Here is a 22,527-nt window from a genome sequence, read left to right on the forward strand (position 1 = left end):
CAACCTATGTAAATGTGTTATGAGCCCTCCTAAAACAGAAGTTGTTGCTCAAGTTTTGAGGGACCTTGGATTAGTTTGATTTCACCTGTTCTAAAAGAAGTAAACAATAATGGAATGTTCTACCTTAGCTTTCAATTCATCGCTCAAGACTTATTTTGTTAGTATTTTCATGAGCTCTTTCATTTTTGGGTGCATCTGTTCCTTTGCTATTGTTACTCGTGCATGTGCTGCATTTATCCTTAGAACGCCTGATAAACTAAGTTCAGCTGGTGTATATCGCGCAGAATCCCAGCCCAGGGTCAGACTCACCACCCTTTACACAGTTAACCGTAAACACGCATTTACCACCAATAGGCAAGAAATGAACTTATTTTTAAAATCACGTCTAATCTATGCATGTTTTAGGATGCAGTGGGTACCAAAACATGAATTTACATAGACGCATGTCCACGAGTAAAACCATCAGCTGCTATAATTAAAACCATTCGCGTGGGAGATTGTGTATTATGTTTATAGGTGGGGTGTGCAGGAGGGAAGGTGGACACTGATTTCGGAGGGTCACAGGTGGCCTAACGATTGTTTTCTTCCGGTACTGGAGATATTTATGTGTCGGCGTCGCTTGAAAGCACTGCAAACTGCGATCACAAATCACGACTGCGGATCGATCGTCGTTAGCTCCCCATCTCATCTCCAATCCGTGGCAACTACCCCTTCACCACTTTCAACAGCTACCCCAACACATCAATCTTATACCAACATGCGATTGACCAGGTTTTATCATCTCTCATAACACCATTCCACTACAGATGGCGAAAGTATTGGCCGTTTCCTCAAGTGCAAGTGGCAGCGCGAATGGCATATATCAGAGTGGTTCGGTGGTGTAACGCTGCATTGAAAATCGACCAGTCCAGGGTTCACCTGTAACACCTGCTGACATGGCCGGCCGTACGTGGTTGTGTTTCTCCGTCTTCTTCCCACTTTATCGGCCTCTTCAATATGGTATAGTAGGACTGTTCCATTAAATAAATAAATCAACTCAGAAATCGTTCTCTAACACTCCTAACAAAGGGAAAATCATGTCATAGCTGAAGTATGAACACTGAACATTCAGCTCGTTACCCACCCCACCGTTCCCTGAGAAACGGGTAGCCTAAAGGTTAGTGAAACGGTGTCTGAAAACAAGCCGGTTGGATATCTAGATGACGCAGTATACTTTTCCTAGCTGGCAGATGTGGAATGAGATGAGGGCTGGTGAAGGAGAGGAGATCGGCACGGTCCCACTCCCCTACTCTGAAAAAATAAAGAGAAGATAGCCCCAAGAAAAGTAGAGTTGCTGATTACAAAAAACAAAAGTTCAGTGAGGGGGATACCTTTACAATATGTTGTGTTAAATCCCCTGACAGAAGATACAAGCTATTAGTAGTGTCTCAGCTATACCTCTAAAAATACAAAAGTCGCAGATGCAACACTTGTGATGAGTTTTTATTTTAAATCTTATAAATGACGCAACAGAAAGTGACATTTGTGACAGCTTTGTTGTGCTCCCACAAGCACTGCTGCATATGTGTGGACCTGTGTGGATCATATGCACATCATGTTTTTGTTTACTTGGAAATTTCTGAATTTTTTAATAGCATCCTTTCTTAAACATAAATTTGAACTCCAAAATTGTTTGTCCATTAAAGTCTCATTGTATGCTTCATTTCCATTCACCCACACCTCCACAAAATCATGAATGCATGCACTGACACTTTCATTATAACCATGCCAAGCACACAATTGGTCACAACCATACAAGAAAGCTGGCATCTCCTCAAATGTTCAGTTATACAACAGCCTTTCTGGACAAAACATCTTCAACATAGGGATTTTTCTTGGATTTCACTTCCGCCTTCATCTTTTGCAGTTCTGCCATGAGCTCCTCTGCAGAAAGGTTTGAAGCTGCCAGCTCTTTCGCCCGGGACAAAAATCCCTTGATAATCACCTCACCTTCCTAGTACATTAAAAGTAAATCCAAAAGCATAAATATTTGTTCTCAAGCACATAAAACCACTATAGGGTAGCCCTAGCCTGTATATATAATATACTCACTATACCATTTTCAACAAGTGTAAACTTCAATATACAGGAGAAAGCCAGACTCTTTATACTCGAGTGTATTTAAGTATTTATTAAGGATTGTGGCAGTATAGCAACATTTAAAAAAAACATGTGAAATAACAGTAATAATAATCTTCATAATAAAGCACAGTAGCTTTTTGCACCAGAATGTTAGGTACTAACTGAACAGGTTTCATTGCTGCCTATCCTTTACCTGATTTCATTCAATGCGAATGTTTGACATATGCTAAATGAAATCATTAGCTCAAGCACCATTTGTGAAGTCTTACATTCCATTATTATTTCCACACTCTTATTCAGTGTGCATTTACAAACATGAAACAAAATACTCCCAGTCAGTCCCATGGCCAGCAGAGAGGGAAACAAAAACATTTGAAATTTTCCCTCTACACATGCACACAACAAAATAGCAATTTAAAAAAATCTTCTAGTTCATCTGACCAACCTTCGTCTTTAATGCATGCTTTATAACTATACTTCTGACAAAGCCCCAGCAAAACCTACCTGCTTTGCTATTTTGCGTTTTTTCACAGCAGGTTCATCCTCACCCTCCAATCCTGTGCCCGTCAGACTCAGACTCTGGTAGTCCTCCAACTCCCTGGCCTTCTGTCGTGCAAACTGTAATAGCATGGAGGAGACAGTGATATAGCAAGCATCCCTCCAGCACAGATAAGCATTATATGTCACAGGACATCAGTAAATACATTCACTGACAAACTACATGACAATCTCTTTTCCTTTCCTTATAACAATTTGGAGCAGTTTTAAGAATGATTTCTTTTGCACCATCAAAGTCAAAACACCTCCTAAAAACACACACAAAACACTATCTCCCTTTACACACAAACTGTTATGTCATTGTAGGGAATCACGGAGCTATACATGAATATGGGTAACTATACACGACATCTGAGGAGAACCCCTACCCCCAACCCAATGCCAATAATACCCTACCCTAAAAAAAAAAAACCTAATACCTAACCTCTACTAATCTAGCTCCTTGGTTCCACATGCACTAAAGAATACCAAGAATCTTATAATATGCACTAACCTATGTTTTTATTCAGCAGCTATGTTGGGAATCAGAAATGGGTACAGCTCAACTCTACAGGAAAAATTCGTTCTCTTTCTTTATCTTGCTCTTGATGATTTCCCTCTTCAAAAAACAATTTTCTGCTGAACCTTAATAAACTACAGCCCCTCATCATTTAATCCCCAAATCATTCATCCAAATACTTTACATGACAAGAGTTATTACCTCAATCACATGCTTGGGGAAGTGAGCTAACTCAGCAACATGAATTCCAAAGCTCTGGTCACAAACACCTGTACAGAGATTTATTGGCTCAAACTTCAGTAAATGTGTGTATCATCATTTTATCCAGTCTTTACAGTGGCTTATCACAACCTTTTAAAGTTAAATGTTTCTTTTCAAGGGATACACTTAGCTGCAAGGCAAGTACTTGTTGCATCTGTTTAAAAGAAGAGTTACACAAGCTGAAGAGTTACTAAACTCTTCTGATGCAAATGTCTGTTGCAGTTATGTCTTCTGACATCAACATCATTTGAACTATTTGCCAATGTTATGCTTATACAGTTAAAGTAAACGATTTTTACTGATAGAGCCCATATTGACTCAAAGCAAAAATTAAAAATAAAAATAAAAATAAGTTCAACATAATTGTTAGGTTCACAGATGTTTGTGGCGTGTAACCTCTATCATTATTGAAATATGTTATATGTTTCTCTATTTGCGGCAAACTGTTTCAGCTAGCTTTGGCACAAAGAAAAAGCTTCATGAATAAAATATTCAATAGCTTAATAAGCATTTTTAAAAATTTGTGTGAATTGTAGCTGTCTTTATTGTATGTTTGTAGGTGTCTGTGTTTGGACACATTTTTGCACCAACTTGGTAACACACTGCCATATCAGAGAAACTGCCTGCACATCCTTGCCCCTAGAATAAGTTAAGGCCCTTTACACTGAAGAAATGAGACAGAAAATTGCCTCACCAGGCTTCACTCTGTACAGAAGGGTAAGGGTGTCATTCGTGGTGAGGGCTGTCACATGAAGGTTGTTCACTGAAGACAATGAATCGGCCAACGCAGTCAATTCATGAAAGTGTGTTGCAAACATGCAGAAGCAGCCAATTTTCTTCACTATATACCTGTATTAGTAATAATGGGAAAATCAACAATGTATGCAAATTATCTACAATCTTTTTTGTTTTGATAAGATGGCTACAATTCAGATTGCAAACACCTACTGAAATATCTATGATGACTATGAACAGCATTTTTAAAATAAAACATAAAATTAAATCATATGTTTATTTTTTAACAACCTTCTTAAGTTACACATGTTCTTTCTTACATACTCAGATATTGCCCAGGCAAGTCCAAATCCATCATAAGTTGATGTTCCTCGCCCAAGCTCATCAATAATGATGAGAGAATCCTTAGATGCTGACTGCAAACAGATCATTTTTTGACAACAGTGCTTAACGGATTTTTTCTACTTGTGTCTTCAAAAAAAATAAAAAAGCTGGATCAAATACAAACGATCTGATTCATTGGAAAAACATTCATGGAAGAGTAAAAAAGTTACACACTTCTGCCACAGTAACAGCAGCATACCCGCTGCAAAACTATTAACTTGCTAATTGAAACATGTCCAAAATCTTCTTTTCTTAATTAATAAGAATGTGTGAGCTAATTGTTGGTATTAATTTTTGATCTGTAACCCCACTGACATCCAAGACAACCAGGAGATGCACTGAATGAACAGCCAGCACTGATCCTCCCAGTCATCAAACAAACTTTGGGAACCAAAGTTGCACGAAACTCAAGTATACTACACTCATTTCTTCACTACCGCATCTAAATACAGCATTTTTACAGGTTGGAAGAACTATTATCAGTTTAAGAATTACATTTAGAAATGAAAACTCACTCTCAGAATGGAGGCCGTTTCCAACATCTCAGCCATGAAAGTTGACACTCCCTTTAGCTGACTGTCACCTGCCCCAACTCGTGCCAAAATGCAGTCCACCACACTTACCCCCGCCTCGGAGCATGGAACATAGCAGCCCAGCTGAGCCATCAGCACAATAGCTCCTACCTGTAAAACAACAGCATCACAGATTGATCAACCAAATCTTTTTCTTTACACTCGGCCTCTGGGAATAATCTAAACCGACTGGGATATTATGCATTATGATCACTTTGGTAAATGCTAAACAATAAATGCATGCATCTTAAGCTTATGAACTAATTTTTGGACATGGAAGCAAGAGCAAATCTTAATCAACTCACTGATCTGATGTATGTTGACTTTCCACCCATGTTGGGACCCGTGATTATGTGAAACATATGTTTATCTGTTCAAAACACAAAGGACAAAATACAGACTAAAGCCAATTCCAGTAAAGAGACATCTCAATTAAAAAGAAATCACACTAAGCCGAAATAAGACTGACATTTTGTGAGTGGACGTTTCTACCTTTCCCGAACATTTTTAGTGGGGAAACCCAGCAGACAAACATTTAAAACCAAACCACAAATTGTTTTAAAAGAACAGATTTAAACTGTTGTTTACACTAAATGCAAACTTTACACAGGGCAGAAAGAATACAACAGATTAGTTTACAGACTGTAAGTCTATACTTTTTTCATCCCATTTTAGTCTGCTGCTAACTTCTGTTGATGTAAACCCCACAGTTGATCAGTGACTTTTATTTAGATGGCTTAACATTTCTTTGTATCTTGTGAACATCCCATTGCATAGTTAAGACAAACGTAGCACACCTTTGTGAAAGGAAGCATTGTTGGGGATGAATGAGACATCATCCTGCATCTCCAGGCATGGATGTCTTGCCTCAGTCAAAGTCAAAATCCCAGAACCTAAATAGCAAGCAAATTAGTGTAAACAACTAGCATGTCTAATGTTCCTGAATGAAAAAAGTGACCTTTAATGAACAAAGTACTCTGACTTAATTAAACTAACCATGAGGCTGTAAAATCTGTTCATGCTGTAATGTGCTGACACAGTAAATGTCTTCGATCCAGAAACAGTTAACAAAAGAATGTTTAGACACATTGACACTGTCAAATATTTTAATTAATGCACTTATTGAATGTACATGAGTGCACGATTGTGAGTTTGTATTTATATCTATGTTTGAATGTACAGGCCGCAAGTAAGAGGAAGAGAAAATAGTGTCTCAAGTTATGCCACATAGTCTTTTGTTTGGTTTATCTTCTCCAGAAATTTGTGTTGAATTCTTTTTTTCAAGGTCATTAGCAACCTGTTTGATTAAAATTATAAGAAAAAGCACATTATCAAAATGTATGCAAGATGTTAGCACTGGAGAATGTCCTTAAAAATCTGCAATCAGCTACTCACCCTGAGGCAGGATGGTTGGTCGTACATAAGGGATAGGAGCAGATGCAGAAACATGGCCAAAACTGACCAGCACATCTAACTGAGCTATCAGATCATTCAGCATTAACATCGGTTCTGCATAGCCAGCTGTTCACAAAAGGATGACATCATAACATCTCCCGACTCAACAATTATGGATCAGTAATGTTTTCTTTCTCATAAATCAAAACAATAAGCAGTCTCTAACTGAGATTTTAAGGCAATGTTGAAGTTTCTTTGATAAATTTTGCAGCATAATAATAATAATAACACTAGGCTTAAATATCTAGCATGACTGCTAATAGATTTGACCCCTATCTTTCACATATAGTAAAAATTGCATATATCTTGTGCCAAATCTAGACAAATATTAAATGTCACTTACATGCAATGTTAATGATTTCTGTCACGACAGTTTTCTGCTGTTCATTATATTCTTCTTTGGCCTGCAGATATTCTTCATTGTACTGTCTGACAGATGAGTTGTGGAATCGCACTCCATTTTTGTTTGTATCAATTGTGTGATAGTTCTTGTTGTTCCTCAAGACTTTCTCTTCCTGAGTTTAAAAATCTAGAGATTATTTTGTGCATATTTATATTTTAAAATGTCAAAAAATGCAACACTTTTGTGAAACCTTTTATTTTGGTGTGTGTATTCCAAACTTTACGTCTATATCATTGATTTCACTCAAACCATATAAAGGGAAATAATCTTCTCTTCCTGATGTAACATCTGAAGACAAACTTTTGCTAATATTTATGCTTTAAAATACAACAAGTGTAAGACTTTTGTAAATCTGTTCATTTGTGTTCTAAAGCTTACATCTATATGCTAAATTTGTGTTAAAATACATAAAAATAAGGTAGAAGTCAGCTTATCTTCACCTTTCTTGTGACTCGGAAGTAGAAGCCTAGCTGACTGTTGTTTTCTAGTTTGACAGTCTTGTTTGGCTCCAGTCCAAGGTCTCGTGCTACCTGTTCATACATGAGAGTGAGTCAATGATTAACCGCAGTACAGCTATAAACTTTGATTCAATAAAAATGAAAAACATATTTCCTTTTCTGACATGGTCTCTTTGCTTTTCAATGAACTTCTTCTACTTTTGCACAAGTTTCTTTATGCTCCCAGGAGAAAAGAAGTTTTGGGCTGAGCGCCAAGCCACACATGTAACTCTTCCTTTGGTTTTAGGTCCAAGGAGGGTGAGAAAATACTTCAAACAAGTTTCTTAAGGGTTCATGCAACAACACAATGCCTTTTGACAGCTATCGCTGGGGATGGCTACAAACTGCAGGTTCCATCCTATCAATAAGCATCACATTGTAATGAACACTGTTCCTATATGGTGATGAAAGACGTCAATGGATTTTAGCCCCCAGATACAGCTTTAGCCAAAAATTAAAAAGATGGCTGAATGCACCCTACTTGGTTGCAAAGGAAAGCAGAGCAGCCGTAATTTAAATCACCGCTGCAACAATGGATCTTACTTAGCAACTTCAAACCTGCATGGCAGTGACATATGAAACCATGCTTATCATTAAACATGAAAATTACATTACTGCTGACAGAATCTGCAACTGCACCATGGATAAATATTGACTCACCCTCGTATAAACAAACTTGAATATACAATATATGCACATGCACCAACTTTCATGTTAACTGAAGCAGCTGTTATATCTTGTTAAAGAACTATTATAATATATAAATACCATTTTTCATGCCATGCTTATCAGACAAAAACAGGCCAAGTTTGACATATTTGGCATAGTTGTAAAATTAAGAACAGTTGTCTCAAAGGTCAAGGTTGAAGATATTCTGCTGTTATTTTTAAAAGGAATAATTGTTTAAATGAAGAGTGCAGCATACACTGCATTTATGTGCTTTAATTTATTATTGTTAAAATGTTTAGCAATATTTTCTACACAATACATCAGCAACTTACTCTGTTCAGCTGAGATTTTATACTGTCTTCCAACTCTGTGATTTTCTCCCTCAAAACTGGGAACATCAACCAATTATGTATCATTATGCACTCGCACCGACTAATGCACACATACTTCCCAACTCTTTCTTTCTCTCTTGCACACACACAAACTGGGCCAGGAAACATGTACTAATTATAAACTTTTCAAATCTTCCATGAAAAAATAAAGAGGACATGTTCATGACTTAAAAATTCAACAAATTCCAGTTTAGACAACCTGTCACTGAATTTCACAACAAATGTGTGCTTTTAGGTATGTCATCTTCTTGACCATTTTGTGTTTGTGAAATACCATGCGTGTTCAGCATACCTGCCAGATTCTCATCAAAATCAGGTTTCACAACAAACTCATGCTGCTCCACCATGCTCATGTCAAGTGTGGCCTCCACCATCTCCTGGAACTTGCTGAAGTCCAGCAAAAGCTCCTGCAAAGCAAGCACTACCAAGTCTGAACATTTTTCACCACACACTAATGACAGCAGCAAATACAATCCACCCAAAACACATTTTGTGATAGTCTAAATGCACACATAGAGACTTGTTTTGGGTGAACAGCAATGAACACAACACAGAACACATTTTGGGCACACAGGGACAAGTCAATGCATGCATCTTTTTTCATTATGTCAGGCCTTTTGATGCATTAGAAAGGTGCAGCTACTGCTACCAGTTCTGCAGTCATGAAGCTGGACTGCCACAATCTGATTCTAAATGCTTTGAGGAAGCTGCAGCAGCAGTTATTCTTCCAGAAAAATGAACATTTGCAAATGCTGTTTCTCCTTACACTCCCACACTGACACATGTACTTTTGTGACAATTTTCTTCTATGTGTTAACATACTTTGACTGGATTGCCAAACATCTCCATCAAAAGTGAAGCATGTTTGCCAGAGTGACCATTCAGAGCCTCAAGCAGGTAAGGCATCTTGTCAATGGCTTGGTATACACGATAGCAATCCTGAATAACCAGAAAATAGATGTCAAGTTCTGCTGTATGTACGAAAGATTAAAATACACTTTCAAACATCTCTTAAATGCTCGATACACCAAAGATATTGTCAAATTACTTTTATGTGACCAGGCCTGACAAAATGGTAGGAGTCCATAGTCTCACAATGTGGCAGTGTTTCATCATGACTAGTGCATAAGAAAGGCACCTTCTGCTGTTTCTACTGTCACTGATAAATCAAGATTCCATTTTTGCTGGACACCTGCTTTGTGGGCAGGGAAAGTTTTCCAGCATCAGGACCAAACCTGTGACTTTATGCTCCACACTAACCACCAAGCTACATCATAATTTTGGCTAAAATACATAATCATTTAGTTTTAATTTACAACTCATTTACAAAAGTTAAGTAAATAATGCCAAGGATACAAATGTATGAATCACCATATTTTATGTTCTCAATCGACTACAACATTTTTGTGATTGGCACATGTGCCTTTTCAGACTTCTATAAAGTCCTCAAACCTGCAGTGTAGCTCGGTGTCGCTGGAACTTCTTAGCAATTCTCTGAAAATCAGGCAAACGACGCAAATGTTCCTCCTGAAGCGTCTGCCTCAGTCCAGCATCATCCAACATGACTGAAACTATATTGAGACGCTCCTCTGCAAAATAAAGAGATAGGTTTTAAGGATAACTGTTAAGCACCAAAAATACTTATTGCAACCCCAAAGTTTCAATTTCTAAATAGCTAAAAAAATATAACCAAGTTACAAACTGAATGTAAAGAAGTCTATTGTGGTGTGGATGGTGGTAACAATGATGATGATGATGGTGGTGATGATGATCAAGCAAGATAATAGATGTTAAAACTGTAATGATACACAATGCAGAAATGAACCTGTTCATAACAGTTAGTGGTTTTTGTAAAAAGGAGACCATTCATGGTTATCAAATACACATTTAAACCAACACTAGACCACATTCAGACTATTTGATCTCTGCTCACCTATTTTGTTGATATCCATTAATGGTTGCTTAACCCACTGAGCCAAGAGTCGTTGTCCTTGAGCAGTCCGACATTTATTTAGTAGTCCTAGAATACTTTGGTTTTTGTTTCCACCTGAAGGATAAAACTGCTAATTTAACTGCATGGATGAAAAACCTCTGGTGCTGTACAGAAATAAGATGTGTGTAGTGCTATTCTTTTAATTGTTCATAAGTCATTAATGCAAAAGTTTTGTTCTTTTGTTTTTGTTTATTTCTAACACTAAAAATTGGCCGTGCTGGTGAACTCTCCAAAGAGAAGACTCTAGAACTCACTTTCATTGGGACTGGGCAAAAGATTAAGTGCACGCACAGCTGCGGCATCCAGCTTCATGTACTGAGCAAGGTCGAACGATGATAATGAAAACTGTCCAAAGTTCCCTTCATCTGAAAGCAGCTGAAATGTTTGAATTTTTAAGGAAACAGACTTACAGTTTAATAAAACAAAAACATCTTACAAACTATAGAAATAGAAGTAAAAATGAAATGGTCATTAAGAGCCCCCCCTCCTCCTTCCCCAAAAAATGAGATATTGTAAACAACCCATTCATAACGGATCAGAATCTTCATCTGCAGTGTAATCTTGTACTTCCAACAAATGAAATACTTTGAAAAAATATAATGTATCCATAAAAGCAATGTAAATTCTCTTTTTTTTTTGCTCTTTCACAGATATTACATATATAAAAAACAAACATAACATGAAATGGCAAAAGAAAGAATACCTCCAAATACTTGATCACAGCAGACAGTGCTGATACTCCATGAGTTTTATCCAATTCCGCTATAATTAAATAAATTTTGAAAAATCAGTAAAAACAATGATAAAAGTATTATCTAGAACAGTGGTGGGCAATTAATTTTCCCAAGGGGTTGCATGAGAAATTGGGATGGTTTTAGAGGGCAGGACTAATATAGTTAACTCAGTTTTACCCAATACTGTATATATAGTATATATACTATCCCTTCGCCAGCAGGCGGGCCGATCAGAGACAGGAGGCGGGCCGGATCCGGCCCGTGGGCCGCCCCTTGGCCAGGTCTGATCTAGAAGTTATGGGCAACTAAATACTCTTTTCTGAGAATAAAAATAAGAATCTTCTGATATTGACTGATATTTCACCCTATTCTTTTGATATCCTAGTTCACCTATTACTGCTTTGTGCATGATTAAAAACTCCGACACAAATAATTCTTGTGTGCAAATAAAAATCTTAAACATCATTTGAATTGCATTTACATCAATTAAGACTGGATTCATATTTTTATTGCTAGGCCTGTAGCCCCTGTAGAATTTCCTCTGCAACTGTTAAATAAATCAACACAGTGGAGTAAACCTGCTTCCATCTCTCTGTAAATAATTAAGACACTAATAGTCCCCTAGAGCAAACACGCAAACACACTGTTGCAATCATTCTACTATAATAAGTGACAAAAAAACTGACTGCTCATACATATATACATACAGATGAGCACATGCACATGCATGCATATGTACAAGCACACACACAGTCACGAAATAACAGCAAGCAGCTTACAAAGAGTAGCGCTGTTTGGCTGGCCTCCATTTTTAAATCGAAGCAGTCGATTGAGATCTTGAACAACATCCTTATTAGTGAAGTCCCCTGCCAAAATATATTTCAAAGCATTCTGCTGAAAATGACATCGTTTCCTCTTGGATAAAAGACAAAGGTAGTGACATAAAAATGGCATGTGATCCATAACTAAGGGTAACTTGAAGGAAAATCCATTTGACCACAAACTGTGCAGAGATAATGAGTTGAACTGCGCAGAGAGTGTGATCTATCTTGGTCACGATGCTGCGCATTATAAGTTCCCATTACAGGTAGTCCTCGACTTACGACGTTGATCCATACTTACACGGTGTCGTAAACCGAATTTCGACGTAAGTCGGATCATACATTCATACAGTACTGTACCATAATAACAGTACAGTACTTCTAACACTTATAGCCTATCCAAACACCTATCCTAGCACAGTACCCTACATAATTATCAATAAACATAAGTACAGTAAAATATTGTACAGTACAGTACTGTACTGGACTCTGACTTCTGCCGGACGTGGAATGAGGTGCACATACAGTTCGACTTGTGACGCTAAACCTTGTAAGTCGTAATGAGAGTTGCATAAAGTGTCGTAACCACGAAACGTCGTAACTCGAGACCGTCGTAACCCGAGGACTACCTGTATTTTTATTTATAAAAAAGCTCAAACTTCAAACACACACCTACATATTTCTATATGCATGTACTCACTTTCACGCATATATTAACATGTGCACACAGAAATGAGTGTACATTTTTTACCCTTCCCTTTTACATAAATGCACAGATGTATATGTACTGCATATGTGACCCCTACATTGAAAGCCAACTGGACATTCTTCTATCACAAATAAATGCTAAATGGTCAAGTGACTATTCTGGTGACATTTTTATTAATTTTAACAACAAAGAATTTAAAAGGAAAGGATCTACGATTCTGTTAACATTTCATGCTCAAACAGTTTGGGTCTCATTCTGCTATATCAAGCTGCTACTTTTTACCATGAAAACATTAATCCCAACTAGGTTTTTTTGTTGTTAACAGTTTATATATAAATATACATTATTGTTTTGATATTTTACTGTGGCCACCAAACCTTTTTTTATATAGTTACTTATTATGTTATTGTTAATACATTATTTTTTATATTTTTATGTATTAACTTATCATACATACATATCAAGCATACCTTTCTTGCGTTCTGTGATAAGCAGGCCACTCCTTTCCAGAACTTGCTTTAGTTTCACTACATCAGGATTTGCATCTCCTGTTGCAATGATTGCTTCCTTTGGTCCTAACTGAACTATCAAAGCCTGTTGACATTTATTTTTAAAAAATTTATATACAAAGTGAAACTATTTTAAACATAAGCATAAAAATATAAATTAAGATTTACTTTCAACGGTACACTTACTGATAAATTGCTTCTATAACATAAATTTGACAACATGCAAAATTAGGGAAGAGGAGTAGAAGGAGAGCCTTTATTCTCTCCTACCTCTAGATTGGAAAACTGGTCGTTCTCTGCAAATTCACTGACTGTAAATTTTCTTAGTATGGCATCTGCATACCCAACTCCCACAATCTGAAATAATACAATTTTGTTGATGAGCACTTTTAGCAGCTGAAGTATACAAATGACTGCAAGTTACCATGCATTATACAAGATTGCAAAAACTGAATGAATTAGCTTTCATAATCATTACAAATTAAAATATCACAATGTAATGCAATGCAAAATTCACAATGCAAGTTTCCAAATTCACTCCATACCTTTCCACAAACATAATACCTACAAAAGTGAATGTGTTCATAGGCACACATGCCACATGATATATAAAACGAATCATTTATCTGTTTACACAGCAAGCACACCTCTTTGTCAAGGCAGACAAATCCACCTTACTAGACACATGCCATTAAATAAAAATCATCAATACCCTCTGGCCATCTCCTGAAGCAATCTTCACTCCTATAACACCCACTGACTGTGACATGTCTGCATTGCCAAAAAGAATATCTTCAAACTGGGTCAGATTACCTGGGGATGCCTGCAAAACCATCATCAAAGCCACTAACTCAGTTGTCAAGTCTTCTAAATCCTGAACTCCCTGTGCTAAACTACCAAGCAGAAGAAAATTTCAGGGCTACAAAAGATTCTGAAATCATGCTCAACACTTTAGATATTACAATGGTATTAAGTCAATAACTTGCAAAAATGTTCATACATGCTGATTTTTCTACATAAGAATTCACCTTAAAGGCCAAAAACCAGTCTGGTGCTTTGGCGGATCCTTTGTTTTTGAAGACTTCTACTCTGTACTGACGCACCAAGAGCAAATCTCGAACCAGAGACTCAAAGTTCATTTTGCTTAAGGCAACTGATTCAAGCTTGCTGCTTCCTGAAATGTGGAATTAAACAAGGTTAAAATAAAAACTAAAGCTATTTATACATGACTCTTCAATTATAAAATACTAATATAGAGCCAGATGTTTTCAACTTGTCATTATTGAGATATCTAGAATATGAAGGCTACTAACATAAATAAAAATTCTGTTCCATCTGTCATTATTTTGTTTGTGAAGAGGATGAAGTGCAGACATTCAATTTTATGGACAGGCCTTAAAGCAAGGATTACACAGGCAACGTTTTTACAGTGGTATTCAGCAAAAAAAAAAAAAAAAAAAAAAAGCTGTTTTTAACTACATAACAAACCATTAACAAAAGTAGCTTTTTCTATTTATCCTGGTGAAGAAAGGAGTTACATTAATAAAAAGACAGCAAGTTATGTCTCTTCAACACACTCATTCTCTCGCAAAGCATTTCAACATTAACAATGTTGAAAGTAAACTCAGCCATTGCCAGTCCCAAGCCTGGATGAGAAAGGAAGGGCATTGGGTGTAGCGCTAGCGACAGTACCCATAAAACCCTTTTAACCTATGGAAAAAACAGCTAGAGAAACAACTTCATCTGGTAGAAGGAGTGAAGCAGACTAGACAATTGGACCTATGACAGGCAGGAATCCCCCAGAGCAGCAGTAGACAGAACCAAATGGTGGTCCCTTGTTGTCACCTCATTTGCCAGTTTTGCACAGAGAAGACTGATTGATTGAGCATAGAATTTAAAGGTTTTACCTTCCCTATTGTAGGAGAAAATGTACTCGAAAGAGACCATTACATCACGATGCATAAGTGACCTACTACTAAATACATACCTGACCCAAGATACTTGATAACACCAGTTGTCTTAAAGACTTCCTTAGCAACAAAGGCAGCATCTTGCCCATGAACAGTGTAGTAGTCCTTTTGAGGGAAAAAAACAAACAAACACCATCTGCTTACACTGGTCAAACAGTTACCAGCTGAATTACAAAAATTCAAAAGAAAAAAAAATATGTACACATAGGTCACATGGCTCCCAATTTAACTTTAGAAAGTCAGTTACAAATAAAATCTTCCAAAAATCTAATCCTAAAAGAAATTAATTATAATTGTATTCATATACCACTATGGGCATGTCAATCAGCAATCTATCTTCTACAGTGTGGTACAAAATACATGGCATGAACACTGAATCATGGAATGGCTAATAATAATCTCCAAACAATGTACTAAATTCATATTCCAAACAAGCTACTATATCATAAACTAATCACATATGCTATAGCACTGTCCTGTCCATACATAAGAAAGAACAAGGAGTGCAAAACCACTGCTTAATTTAACTCATTACTGTTGCAATTATGTTTAGTGACATAGTTATTTTTGTATAATTTTTTTAAAAAGAGCCAAAATGTGGCAAGTAATCTTGTCTGAAAGCAAGGTGACCTTACTGAGTTAAAGCTTACGAATCATCTGATCAGTTGTTCTACCCAATAATAAATTCTGTACAATCAATGAAAACAAGCCTATTTTCAGCTAAAAATAATAGCGCATACTCTTTGAAGTTCTCAATGCCAGTAACGAACTATGTAGTACAAAGGTTTAATTACCATCCTAAGCTGGCCATAGTTGTCTAAGAGTTTAGCAATCTAACTGATACTGTATCAGGTGATTAGTGTACTTCACTTTGGAGCAGAATGTTGTTGATCTGAGGCCTGAGCCAATCTGTGACTAAAAACTTGCTGTATAACCAGCAGCACTGTGACCTGATACATCAAGTAAAAATGGCAGCGGGAGATGGTCGGTCTTCCACATACTGTGTCTTAGGCACTTTAAACCCTGTAGTTCACCATCCTTTCAACCACTATGCTTTGAGACGTTTATGTTACACATTGATTCTCTACTAACTGAAGATGTGCCAAACACCAGACACCATACAGTTCTGCACTTGGATCTGATCTGAAGCTGATCTAATGCTGTTTATCTAACCTTAGAATGTTCATGTAGTGAGTGCATCTGTCAGTGACATTTTGTCTGGTGTGTTCTATGAATGTGTAAAAAGCAGTCAGTAGTTGTTTGTAGATTTTTCCATGAAAACTGAGGATGCATGTGTGTAGGTATGTGTGCAAAAGTTAGATCCAGAATGTTTTCTATTGTTCTGGCATGTGTTGTTATTTTAGCATGCATAAACATAACAAAAATCCTCATCTGACATCCTTCATTGTGACAGTTTCCCTCTCCACATGCACAAGGTATACTTACACCTCGGTCAAAAACTCGCAATGTAGTACTCGGTTTCTGAAAAATAAAGTAAATGTAAAATACAAATATTATGCATATATTATATAAATATAAATTATTTTTATGTGATGTTTTTATGCTATCTTACATTCTAATTTCACCATCTTCTACAAGAAAATAGTACAAAACCTCCAAATGTTTTACATTAACTTCTACATGGTTTTGTTCTTCTTCATAAAGAGTTGGGGAAGGTTAGTTAGTGAGGAAGAGGAAATAGGTATGTCCATACATAAAGGTGACCTTCAGAAACATGGGGTCTCCAATAGCTTGATCCTGAACATGTTTAAAAAGGTTAGGGTGATGACCTTTACCTTTTCTTAAAAAAAAAAAAAAAAAAATACAAATCATAGACCACTGCCATTTTACTCTTTTTATTTTTTTATCATCTACATTGCCTGTCCTATCTTTGCACTTTAAGACCGGCCCCATTACAGTGAGAATATAATGTGATATTTTGTCCATCTGCATAATTTTTTTTTTCTACAGCAAGTTGTTAGCACTACATATAACCCTACTTTCTTATCCTGGACTTCAGAACTGGCAATTATGAAGTTATGTGGCGCAAGGGAGTACTAAAAAAGCTAATTTTAAAAGGATAATGTTAATAATATTAGTTGCTAAGTGTCTGGAACTATTACCTCTTGAAGCCCTTTGTAGAAGCTGAAAAATCCCTGGTCTTGACCCAGATTGTCTGAAATAATGGACAATTAGTTTTCATCATACCCTTTTACTAATGTATATCAACAAACTTACCAATTTTGAATGACTATAAAAACAGCCTAAAAGAAAAACAAGTCCTATTCTAAAAGTATAGACCACAGATGCATTTTATTGAGAGCCTTGTACATCTATTCTTGTAGTTTCCCACAATTTATCATAAAAAACTAGCAACTCTTTTGAAGTCATGGGAAAGTGTTGCAATACCAAACATCCACAATCAAATTATGTCTCCTGTGGTCGCAATTCCTTGTTAATATGACTGTTCTACTCAAATGTGTATTCTCTATCTGCTGCCATTGAGACAAATGGCAAAACTAACACATGCCCCTCCGATCTCTTCCTTGTTAACCTATAAATAAATATAAGGGAGATACAAACGCTCATAAAATCAAGAACTACTGAAACGGTTTTTATCCTTCACCTCGTAATCCAACACCCTCCCCCATATCAAGAAGAAAGCTGCCACTTTCATCGATTTAATCAGAGGTAATGGAAACGTCTACATGTATCTGATAATCATTCCAATCCTGCAAATGCAACTGTAATAACAGTAAAAAAAACTTTTAATGTGTTTGTGAGACATGATCGGACATAGGACTATATGCACTGTCTCCAAAGCTTGAAAACGAGCTTTCCGTCCGTTGCAATAGACCAATTATAGTCCTGAAATCATTACATTAACGCCTGCGTGTTGGTTTTATCTGTTCCTGCAAAAAATCTGCTAACAGCTTTCCAAATTCTATTCAACGAACAAAGACCTAGGGCTATACCTAACGACAAGTCCTGCTTAGGTTGCAATGCCATGCTGTATCAAAACAGACTTAAAATAACATGTATAGTCTCTGATCACAACAAGCAGTTGTTGTTCCTGAAGTGGCGGGAATGTTTTTCACGAACGGTAACTCTCAACCCTCAAGGGACTAAACTCCTGAAAAACAATATGGCTGACGATAGGGATCAAGAGGTTATGCATAAGCTAGAAAAACTGAAAGAAGTCAGGTTTGTCTTATAGAAAAAGCTGTATTGGTCCGTTTTTGATATTCTTAAATAGTTTCATGTGTTAAATCTGTTATTTGTACTTTGGTGGAAGCCTTTTAATAAAGTGTTCTTTGTTGTTGTTTCTGTAACAGTTTATTGAAGCCTCAATGATGTCTAAGAACAGTACGGTCCGTGTTACTACTATTGAAAACATTGTAATGCGCATAAGACAAATTATGTGACTGCCTGTGATTTCGTATTTAGCTTACTAAATTAGGCACAATGCTGCTGGTTGGACGAGACAAGTTACCGTTTCGAAAGGGCAAATTTCCATTAGAGTTTAAAACACCAAGCACAAGTCAGTATAGTCTTTATGGAAACAAAGGGTAGAGAGCCTCCTGTGTCTGATGGTTAAAACAAACAAAAAAAAAAATCAACTTCCCATGAGAAGCGTTAGTTTTTCACTAGAATCTAGCATGGATTTAGATATTGGGTCAATTGACAATGCCTGTCATTGAGATATTCATGCAGAGATAAAACTGAACATTTGTATCAGATCCCGTTCATTATGCCTGGAAAAGCTGAGGACACGCTTGCGTCAAGAAGTGGATATACGAGAATCTGAAGAACGAAACCTAGAGGAGTATCGTCAAGAAATGGAGCTCCTTTTGCAGGAGAAAATGGCTCATGTTGAGGAACTCCGGCTCATACACGCCGATATAAATCTGGTAATTTCTTTGTTACCTTGGACCTTTGTACTCCCCTTCAGATTTTTTTTACCCATAGAGCATAACGTTTTATGGAGGCATAATAGTGCAAGCAGAGCATTACTCTAGATTCTTCTAATTCAGTAATACTGTTGCTACCACTGGCTACTTAGAAACAAACTTCATATTTTTGCTCATTATTTAACAGATGGAGGCCACTATCAAACAGGCAGAAGAAGAAAGAGCAAGAGCTGTGGACAGTGCCAAAAAGTTGTATGAAGAATACCGACCCTTAAAGGAAGAAGTAGACCACATGCGCAGCAGGCTAGGGCTTCAGCCTCTCACAGATCTTCAGGAGGAAGATGAAAAACTGCGGCCAGAGTGAGATTGACTCATACTTTTATATTCAGTTTTGTTTACTTGGTTTTAAAAAAAATTACCTTCAGAGGTGTGGATGGGTGACAGAATTTTTATTGGATGGAGAGCTTTTATTTCACATGTATGATGGTTGCCAGCACTAAAGTACAAGCAAGACTGTTTGTCGTGGGAACATAAAATAAATGGTGGCTAGCTCTGAGCTAATGAAGTGCATAATTAGCAGACTGACACATTAGAAATATTTGACGTGTCATTTCAACAATGAGCATTAACCCATGATACAGTGTTGCGTAACGTGGTCGGGCACACTCGCAATGACACAGACAGACTTTCACGTGCCCGGCGCGAGCAACAAAGCCAATCACTCCTCAGTGGACAAGAAAACACGCACACAAGGGGACAGTACACAACTTAGGTTTATTGGCAGTCATAAAGTGTGACCCACCAACTCAAAAGGAAAGGAATACCACATTTACATCAAATTACAAAGTAAAGCAAATGGATGAGAGCACCTCCACTGATAAGAAAAATATTATTAAACATAGACAAACATTTAGACACGCCCCCCCCCCCCCCCCCCCGAAACAAACTAATGGTGTCCGTGTGGCCCAGTGCGACACTGAGTCTTCACTACCCTAAAAAAAGGTTATCCACCTCCCAGGCCACTGCCTGATGCAATATGAGGCTGACGCCACCACGGCTCGGTGACTGTGTCATGCCCCCGTCTATTGCCTTGCATTCTGGCAGTCATACAATCCGTCCTCGCTATGTTTTGAATTTCAGCGCCTAACCGACTATTCCACACAGTTTTGGCTGCGCTCTGGCGGTCATCAGCACTCCATCCTCAATTTGATGACTGACGCCAGTCTGTTCACACTAGATACCATCCAATTGAGCCTGCAAAAAGCGAAGCACAAAGGTAACAAGCCCTTCAGCCATGCACATATAACCATTAAACTGGGCCCCCAAGCATGTCTTTTGTAAAGTTCTGCCACCAGAGTCATCTGCTACAACAGACGCAAAACCCTATATGCACAAAGCAAACTCCCTAATACAATCTTAGTCCCACATCATCACAATAGAAATCAAGATTCCACATGACAGAAATTTAGCTGCCAAGTCTTCCCCTGCCCCACATACACATATACAGAAATGACTTCACATCCACAGTCACTCACGCACTTCGCACACCTGCGTACTGGCCAGTTAGCCATTAGCCTGCAAAACGGCAGCAGGAAAAGGGCCTCCCAGCACCAAAGCTCTTCTCTCTCCCTGCCGGTTCGATCCCGGGCCTTCAGTTAATAGTCCCGGTCTAACCCTGGGGAGAAGAAAGCTTCTGCTCTTCGCACGCTGCCAAGGGGTACACCCCATGTCTTACGTCAAGGTCAGCAACAAAGGCCCTATCACCCTGACTTACGATATGCCCCAAGGCAGGTCTATTACCTCCTGACCAGTCCCAGCCAAGAGATGCACGACCTGCTGGCCCTTCTCCAGACTGGACTAAACGACTGGCTGCACCAGTCCCCAGGCACTCCCTCCTGCCCCCCACACCTCTACCATCCCTGCAGCAAGCAACACGCGACATACAGCAACACTTTTTTTTATTTCCTTACAGTTCATTCAAACATGTTTAGTCGATATAACCCCATTCATTTGGCAGATGGGCAGCAAATTCTAAACTGTAAAGAGCTTAAACATTTAACAGACAAAAGTTGTAGAGAGTTTTTTGTGTAAAGCAGAGCTTCAGAGCTCCTTTGACACTACAAGCAAGTTGAGCAAGGTTGGACAAAACACAGTTTGATGTGTACCTATTAGATGGCCCTTGGACAGGTTTACTAATTTACATTTTGCTTACTAGAACTATAGAATTGGATTTACAAATGTGTGGACTATTTTAATATATTTAGCATTTACTTCATCACAGTGTAATAGCAAAATAATTTATTAGTTAACAGTCCTGCTCTTTTCAGGTTCCCTGAAAAAGTAGCATCTGAGTGGCCAGGAGAATCCCAACCAATGCCCATCCCACAAACTCTGGTGGAAGCTGCTGCAGCTGCTGAACAGGTTCACAACATTGCTCGAGGCAAAGCAGAGCGGCAGGGCTTTAGACAACAACCACCACCAATGAAGGTGCCGATCTTTTGATGATACATGAGCAGTACTGATATCTGTTGGCCCTTATTCCTTTTCACTGGAAAAACAATGTTTATACAGGTAAAGTGAACAATCAAATAATCTAAATTAGGAAATTGTCCTTTTGTTTTGCAGGCATGCTTATCTTGCCATCAGCAAATTCATCGCAATGCACCAATCTGCCCTCTTTGCAAAGCAAAGAGTCGATCAAGAAACCCAAAAAAGCCAAAGAGGAAAATTGATGATTAGTTGCCTTCTGTCCACTGCTGCAACCATCATCATCTTGGTTCCTTCGTCACCATCTTCACCATGATTGCCCTAGACTGAAGAATATGTTGTATGTCAGTAGACTGTTGTGCTGAAAAAAGGTCTGTAATGGAATGTCTTGTCTACTTTGTTTTTATACATTGTATTATTTAATACATGGAGTTTTATTTTTGTATATTAATAAACTCATTACACTGAGTTTTATATTTTTACATCAGTCAAATCTTTTATAGTTAAACCTGCTTGGTTGTGTCTGGAATAAGAGAAGAAAAATTGTTGTGATGTAGTGAATTTTGTATTAAAACAGGCACAGCTCTTGTAATTTGTTCTTTGTTTTATTTTGGGAAATAATTTTACAACTGTTTTTCACTTCTTTTAGGTGTGTTTTATTCAAGAGGTGCTTAGCAATGTTCATTTTTTTTTTATATGAGTATGAGAAAAATTAATGCGAAGACTTTTTTAAAATAGTGCAACACGCCACTCATCAATCAAGACCAAGGAGAGGCTAGAGCTTTAGATGTCCAAAGTGTTGTTCACAATAAGCTAGAGTTTGTCTAGAGCTAATGCAGTGCCTGCA

The 22,527-nt window shown here is 37.6% G+C and overlaps 2 protein-coding genes across 2 annotated transcripts; one reads left to right on the top strand and one right to left on the bottom strand.

Moving 5' to 3' along the window:
* Positions 1–1,461: 1,461 nt before the first annotated feature.
* LOC112566662 (DNA mismatch repair protein Msh2-like) lies at positions 1,462–18,380 on the bottom strand. Its single transcript, XM_025242959.1, has 27 exons — positions 18,258–18,380; positions 17,406–17,458; positions 16,729–16,764; positions 15,300–15,387; positions 14,341–14,486; positions 14,025–14,135; positions 13,583–13,669; positions 13,274–13,397; positions 12,053–12,139; positions 11,243–11,301; positions 10,794–10,914; positions 10,480–10,593; positions 9,999–10,135; positions 9,369–9,485; positions 8,839–8,953; positions 8,487–8,542; positions 7,429–7,518; positions 6,929–7,100; positions 6,526–6,651; positions 5,928–6,023; positions 5,436–5,500; positions 5,074–5,241; positions 4,499–4,590; positions 4,134–4,288; positions 3,380–3,447; positions 2,626–2,739; positions 1,462–1,993 (listed from the first exon to the last, which is right to left on the bottom strand). Exons 1-27 carry the CDS (start codon positions 18,289–18,291, stop codon positions 1,826–1,828), a joined length of 2,799 nt encoding a protein of 932 aa, XP_025098744.1. The 5' UTR covers positions 18,292–18,380; the 3' UTR covers positions 1,462–1,825.
* A 27-nt stretch (positions 18,381–18,407) lies between these two features.
* Positions 18,408–22,272, top strand: LOC112565865 (zinc finger C4H2 domain-containing protein-like). Its single transcript, XM_025241714.1, has 5 exons — positions 18,408–18,486; positions 19,022–19,193; positions 19,381–19,553; positions 21,521–21,680; positions 21,819–22,272. Exons 1-5 carry the CDS (start codon positions 18,428–18,430, stop codon positions 21,930–21,932), a joined length of 678 nt encoding a protein of 225 aa, XP_025097499.1. The 5' UTR covers positions 18,408–18,427; the 3' UTR covers positions 21,933–22,272.
* The last annotated feature ends 255 nt before the right edge of the window (positions 22,273–22,527 follow it).

The sequence above is a fragment of the Pomacea canaliculata genome, linkage group LG6, assembly GCF_003073045.1.
Source record: "Pomacea canaliculata isolate SZHN2017 linkage group LG6, ASM307304v1, whole genome shotgun sequence".
Lineage (NCBI taxonomy): Eukaryota > Metazoa > Mollusca > Gastropoda > Architaenioglossa > Ampullariidae > Pomacea > Pomacea canaliculata.